This window comes from Echiichthys vipera (genome assembly GCF_963691815.1).
Source record: "Echiichthys vipera genome assembly, chromosome: 9".
Taxonomy (NCBI): domain Eukaryota; kingdom Metazoa; phylum Chordata; class Actinopteri; order Perciformes; family Trachinidae; genus Echiichthys; species Echiichthys vipera.
In genome coordinates, this window is record NC_139834.1 from 14,291,084 (window position 1) to 14,298,496 (window position 7,413).

At 41.4% G+C, this 7,413-nt stretch overlaps 1 protein-coding gene across 1 annotated transcript in view; it reads right to left on the reverse strand.

The window, feature by feature from the left end:
* LOC310951215 (sterile alpha motif domain-containing protein 10-like) overlaps nt 1–3,425 on the reverse strand; it is a 48,867-nt gene extending 45,442 nt beyond the window's left edge. Inside the window, exon 1 of the mRNA XM_083919336.1 lies at nt 3,327–3,425. Within this exon, the coding sequence (XP_083775462.1) occupies nt 3,327–3,339 (13 nt within the window). The 5' untranslated portion in view covers nt 3,340–3,425. The remainder of the gene's footprint in view (nt 1–3,326) is intronic.
* Nucleotides 3,426–7,413: the final 3,988 nt, after the last annotated feature.

Genomic DNA, 7,413 nt, shown 5'->3' on the forward strand with positions numbered 1-7,413 from the left:
AACAGTTGTACATTTTTTCCAATAATTTTGTGTTAATAGTAGTATTTCTAAGAAGACTGCAAGCAAAGTAATACTTTTGTTCTGTCATTTCAGAATCCTTAAAGGAAGAAAATCCTATTAAATCTTCTTTGTTTGGGAGACATGTACTGCAAACACAATTCTCCACATGTGTTAGCCCCTTCCTACTCACATGTCCATCATGTACTCATCGAACAGAGAACATCGACCATCCTACAGCTGACTGTCAACCCACATGCACAGAGAGGCATGGGGGTTGAGAGAAATAAATAGGTTGTTTTTGGATTTGGATCAAGCTGTGTGATCGTCTCCATGTGAGCCTGTCAGGTTGATGGTGAGCACATATGTCTAGCAATGTACGGATGGCTGAACGCTACGTGGCATTCTCTGCACAGTCCCAGATCTTTAGATATCCTGCGTGCTGAGCTTAACCTGCCTCTTGGAGTGGACACACCGGACTGGGTTGCCCCCATGCCTATTTTTGATTTGAATATGGAACGGCTGATGCCGCTTTCTCTCTCTCTTCCTCCTCTGAAAAAAATCCCTGCTCCTAGATGATGTGCGCTGGACAGCAGTGGCCCAGTAGCATCATTTGTACGGCTGCTTATCTCAAATATGACAATACAGCCAGATGTTCTGGGCGATTCAAGCAAACTTCTGATGAATTTCATCCTCTTTCAATAGCCAAATCATGGAGGGGGCATAATTATGTAGCGTGACTCGCTGTGCAGCAGGCGGCAAGATGGAAAATGTAATTCTCTCAGCAATTTACATGAAGATGAGACAAAATTTGTCTATTATACCATTTAAAATGCAGGTCAACCCATGTAAGTGATAGAGTCACAGGCTTGTAGCTGACAGCCCACATACCAATGAAACAACAACCTCCTGATAAATGGAAATCAATGCAAACATCACCAATCAAATCAGCTGTTATGCTGTACATACCCCTAGTTCTTTATCAAATAACATAAAACAATTTCAGAAGTACAGTACATGCCCAGACATGCATATGGAGTGTTAGTAAATCTTAGGGGTCCCTAATTCTTGTTGTTGCCATGGGCTGTAATTCAAACCCTGTGTATGTCCTCAACAGTGCTACAGTCTTTGTGTGCCAACACTCTTTAAAGTTTAAGTGGCACAGCACATTGTCAGGGTGGCACCCATGGCGCTGAGTAAATTAATGATGCTTAAGTAAACTATAGATTAATTATAGATAGCCCAATGTGTCACAAGGCATGTATGCATACTGAGTGTCCTACCTGCAGCCATGCTAATCAAGAGCTAACCTGCTTCAGTAGACAGAGGACAGATGGAAAACACACTTGGCATTGGTACCCTGATGCTCTCACTCGTGTTATTGCCCTTGAGCAGGGAGCCTCTGATTAGGCTTCACTTAAGTTAGTTAGCCCGGAGCAAACACCACGCAGTTGGGGAAAGATAAAAGGGACAAGACAACAACAACAATAAGGGTACAAACAATCAAATAATACTAAAACGCTTTTTATACATAATATCGAACCCATTGACTATCTGTCTGATGACAATTTAGCCTCCGGGGACAGCGACTAATATTTCCTGATTCTGAGCCAGCCATTCATTCCACCTCTTTTACTCTCCACACTGTTTACCTGCAGCATGCTCAATGATTGATAAATACTACAAAAGGAAACCAGACTGCTAACACTACCTAAATCTTCTCGTCTACAGATTCTACATTTCTGTCAAATGTGTTTATAGAGATTAAGTCAGACAAAACAAGCATCTAGAAAATGTTGTTTTACGCTTCAAAAATGCGATGGGTATTTTTCAATGTTTTCAGAAATTTAATTGAATTGTGGCTGAGTTGAGTTTAATTGTGGCTCCATCCTGTTGTTAATAGGGACTTTAAGCAGCGCCAGTTGAAGGGACGACAACGGCGTTCCAGAGCAGTTTGCCGTTGTAGACAGTACGGCAAACCAGTCATTCTCCTGTAGTTGACAGTTGGGCTACAATGTCAAGAACCAATTGGAATGTTTCTCGAAGGCCGTAGCCGTCCCTTCAACTGTCGCTACTTTAAGTCCCTAATGCCCACTTAAGCAATAGTGGCCAAGCTTATACGGTAGTTTACGCGTGCTTCAATAAAATCTTATTTTTTAACGTTTTACTGAAAGTGTTCTGCTGTTACAGAATATTTATACAGCAAAATAACAAGCATATGGTCAAACACTAGTGTGTTTTCCAGGCTCCACAGCTCAACTGATAACAATAAAACATGCACAGGTTGCCTGATCCACTTCTCAGAAGCCAGGGCCGGCTGCAGCTACAATTGGTTCTGATTAAGCACATTGCATTAAATTAAGGAGGTGTTCATCTTCAGCAAATCCATTACAACATGTTAATTGTATACAGTTATAAGTCCAGTTATCTCTACTGTACAAATGGCTCTAGCAAATATAATTAATTGATTAGGTGAGAAAATAATTGTTGGTGTGATTGATAATGAAAATAATAGTTAGTTAGCCCTAATCCAGACACATAAGAAAAAAAACATTTTCCCAGTCTACAAAAAGTGATGGAAGTATAGGACTAGATACATTTATTGTGTTTTAGTGGAGTTTGAGTTTTAAGAAAATGTTTTGGATGACGGTTAGGGTGTGAGTTTGGTATTGGTTAGGCTTCCATTGGGCTGTACTATTGATAAATTAAAAAAACATTTTTTAAAAAGAAACACTCCTTGGTTAAGTCCTGGAGCTCCACTCCTTCCATTATTAGTCAAACAAAAAAATGAAGAACAAAGAATGCTGCCTCACTGTGTTATTCCTGAGCTGTAATGTATCCAGGTGAGGCAGGTGCTGGCCCACGGATACACACCATCAAGTACCATAACACTAAACTCCCTTTCCAGAAGAATGTGTAGGCTACTACACATGAAATGAATATTCAAATATTGCATCAACGAAACACTTATCTGAAGACTAAATACTTTGTGACTGCTGGGCCATTCGTAAGTTTAAGGATTATGTCAAATTTGACTTGATATCCTGTCAGATATTTGATTTACTTTATTTTGATGGGGATGATGGAGATCCAGGAGGTTATTCCAGAAGACAGTAGCGCTTTTGATGAACCTTTTTTCTGTTCAAAAACAGTATCGTTGTACCATTTCAGAATAAGCACATGGGAATATTCTAATGCGCGATGATGATTAATAAAAAAAACATATCTCAAAGTACCGTAAGGTCACTACGAACTCATCCTTGAGTCCCTGCATGAATACTGTGGGGTTTGTTACATGCTGTAGTGAAAGGAATAGTACGCGTTCTTACCGTCCACAGCCATAGTCGGTCTCAGCGTGTATCTCTCCGTGGTGTCAACAGGACTCTTCCATTCTTCTGCCGGATGGATCAAATGTTCTCAGTGTTGAGGATAAAGAGCGCGTCTTGCCCCCCGCTAACCCACTACGTGAGCATGGAGACGGCTCTCACTGTAGTCGTACAGAGGGAAATACTAATAATTTAAAAAAGAATCCATGGATCACACTCTCCCTCTCTGTCGGTTCACGGCCATTTGTTTGTCCGGGACGCCGGCACCAGTCCGATATGAAGCGGCTCCTTCTGAATCTCCGCCCCCCTCTCCGTACCTGACCGCCGGGAGACAAAAGGTCATCACGCCCCGACACCAGCTGTTACTGGATACGGACAAGATCTCTCTCTCTCTCTCTCTCTCTCTCTCTCTCTCTCTCTCTCTCTCTCTCTCTCTCTCTCTCTCTCTCTCTCTCTCTCTCTCTCTCTCTCTCTCTCTCTCTCTCTCTCTCTCTCTCTCTCTCTCTCTCTCTCACACACACACACACACACACTCACGCCCCATTTTATCATTCTAGCAACCTAGCCTATAATATATTACATACATTATTTTAGCTGTGAATATAGTCCAGTAAAATATTTTATTAGAACTAATATTTTTATAAAGTGACACAAGCTTTGTGTCAATCAACTATATCATCATATAAAAGTAGCTGCACTATATTAATGTGCCCTACACAATAATTATTGAATGTTGGTGTCAAGTATAGTGGTGATATATTGCTGCAGTTATACTGTTAGCTGAAACTATATAGCCAGTGGTAAAACTGAGCCACAAAAAAGCAAATCAGTACATCAATAATAGTGTCTGCCTCTCCAGTCCAAAAAAGCCTTTGAGGTGGTGCTTAGAGTGAAATCATGGCATTTGTCAAGCTTGGTGTAATCCTCATATTTTTGTGACAGTTGGTTGAGATATAATTTTACACAACACCTCTGTTCTAGAGATTTAAAAAAAAATGCAGTCTGTGGTAAGGGCAAGGAGCCTCCAAAAAACTTCAATTTAACAGACATCTTATGAGACGCTTGCCTTTGTGTCTGACTGAGAGTAAACACAGAAAGCAGTCACCTGGGAATCTATCTAAGGTTGTATAGTGGCAGCGATGAAAAGTGAACAGTGTGTACCTTGTCAATTTATTTGCGGAGGTTGCAAACTTGCACACACATACCCTTGTCTCGCAGTCAACCACTGCTTCTCTATGCAAATCAGCTTAATCAAAAGTGAGCCCCCGTCTCATACTGACATAAACAAACCTGCACGCATTCATGACTACAGCAAGTGTCAGCCGGCATGTTGACAATATGGATCAGCTATATGCAGCTCTTTGTGTTTACTTTCAGTCAAACTCTAAGACAAGTGCTGAGATGATTTCTGTTGTATTTTAAAAGCTGTAGGAGATTTGCACTCTTTGACCGAAAAGTTTCAAATTTCTCTACAATGAAGGTGGTGAGTAAAACCTTCATAATGGACAAACATATGTAAATAAGGGTCAAGCTTTCACTTGAATTTAGTATTGCTCTTGCATAAAGTTGGGGGTTTAAGAAGAGACAGACAAAAAATTAAAAAAAAGAATGATAATTACGGAGGACTTGTCCAATTTCCATAATGCAAGTAAATAATGTAGACCTTTCCTGCCTATAAGCCAAATATTTTTATCGCAATCTCTCAAACTTCACACCCCTCAGTATGTAGGTTGTATGCTGGCTTTCTGTCAATACATTGACATCTTCATAGTTCGTTTTTTACATGCTGAATAGTGCTCTCGATGATGAATCAACAAAGCTTTTTGTGTGAAATTGGCGGAGTGCCTCTTTAAGGAGGTGAGCTTCAATGAAATAGTAGAAAAGTCGAGAGCATGTGTGGGCTACCATCTATGCAAACACATGAACCAAGAAAGAGACACATCCAATGGATGCTCGTAGAAAAGGCTAAAATCAGCCGCCCTGTTAGACACCCACGTCAGCCTTTATTTACACACCCTCACACCCAGCACTTCAAAAACAGACGCTTGGTCAGGGGCCTTTGGCGTTAGTTACTGACTAAAAAGGTCTCCTTTAACGTACAAGCCCGACGCAGGGGGCTTTCAACTCATTCCAATGTAACGCCAAATGCCCCTGACCAAGTGTCTGTTTTTGACGTGCTGGGTGTGAGACTGTGTTGGTCAAACAGCCGAGCTTCACTTGAAAGCAAAGAATTTGGAAGCAAGTTTTGAATGCGTCTTTGTCAAAGTAATCTCACAAGATACCCAGCTCATTGAGTCTGCTGGCATTCAGATGCATGCAGCCTTCTCAACGTTGGTGCAACAAAACAGTGAAACGATATGTCCATGAAAGACTTCAAGACAATCCATCAGACTATGTTGGAACATGAGGGTCCTCCCCAGAGTCCAGATTCTGGATCATCAAAGGGTGAACAACAAGGAAAAAGAGACTAGCTGGTCCATCAGGGCTTCACAAGAACACAATGCACTACTCACTCGCCCTTACATGCATTAAGACATGCACACACTGATACAGATGTATACCTAACATTGCACTTACTGTCTTTCTCTTTCTCAAACACACACTGATGTTCGCAGACACATTTGTATGTGCTCACTCATGCTCTCAAAGACAGAGCTTAATTTAGAAGTGTGCTACTGTGTGCCTGTAAGGACATTTTGTACTGTAAAAAATTGAGCAGTTAAAGCTTGTATCTTTAATTCAGAGGATGGTCAGTGCAGTGATTCATGAATAGACCGAGACCTGCAGAGATCAACGGGTTAGACTTGCTGAGCAGCGGTCCATCTGGTGACAGGTGGCAGAAAAACATAAGCAAGTCTTGTGGAAAGAAATTATTGTACAGTGTTGTGTGGCATGGCACAGATAAACACGTGGGAATAGGAGCTCAAGGGAATGGAAAATGTAATGTTTATATTCATTCTTTACCTTGTAGTCTGGGTTCCACTGAGAGTTTGGTTGAGGTTTCTTTTCTTGGTAATAAGCAGTTGTAGAAGGGAAGAGCGATGGGAACTCGGGCAGTGTTTGTATCTCCATACAGCCTATACGCCCTGTAACAAACAGATGATGCTATTAAACCTTTATTGTCAGTGCTATACCATCACATATGGCCTGTTCTCCTTGTGCCAAGAGACCTTTATTCTTTTGCTGTGACAGTGCCACGCACGCATAGAGAACGCAGATACACACAGCACTTGCATAAACTGCATTACATTTTCTAATATGTTTGTACTGCAACCAGATATTGGCAGATAATGTGATGAAAAAGGGAGTGTATTGAGCCTCTCCTAAACTTTTCTCCCTCTCTCCCTTCCTCAAGAGACATAGAGAAGCTATTGATACTGGAGTGTGGCACCAGCCTTCCCAAAGCTGGTGTCATGGTGAATGGCTGTCCCTGAGATGGCAGTTAGAAATAATGGTGCCAAATAGGACAGAACATTTTTGGAAGAAAAGAGCAGTTGAGGAAACACTGTACTAACCTTGGGTGCATCTAAATGCTTGGAAAGAGAAAAGTTTCAAAGAGGTTGGATTTCAATAGAACATAATCGTTCTCTCTTCTGCCTGCACTTAATCTGATCTGAAAGGGAGGGCTGTTTTAGGTGGAAGTGAAAGCAATCTAATGAATTCCCACAGGAAGCTATTTACTCCACTGAGATGAGTGCAGATGATAGAGAGAAACCCACTTTATAGTGTTAAGTTGTGGCCCTGAGCTGTTTTCCTAATCAGAGACCTGGGAGAGATTTCTGTAATTCTGTGCGCATATTGTATAGAGGGGCCTTTGAAAAAGCTGTGTCCCCTCTCTGGATTTATTCAGGATGTGGAACAAAACATGACAGAACCTATTTGAGATATATATTCCCTTTGCTGCTCCCTGATCATCACATCTTGCCTCCTGCTCCACACTGTGTGTTTGTGTGCCTTTTTGTATGTGTATGTGTATGTGTGTGTGTAATGTACTTGTGCTCCTTCTGTTTGTGTATGTGCATGTGTAGGTATGCATGTATGTGCGGGGAGGGAGGGATGGGAAAGGAAGGCGATTCACATTCCACTCACA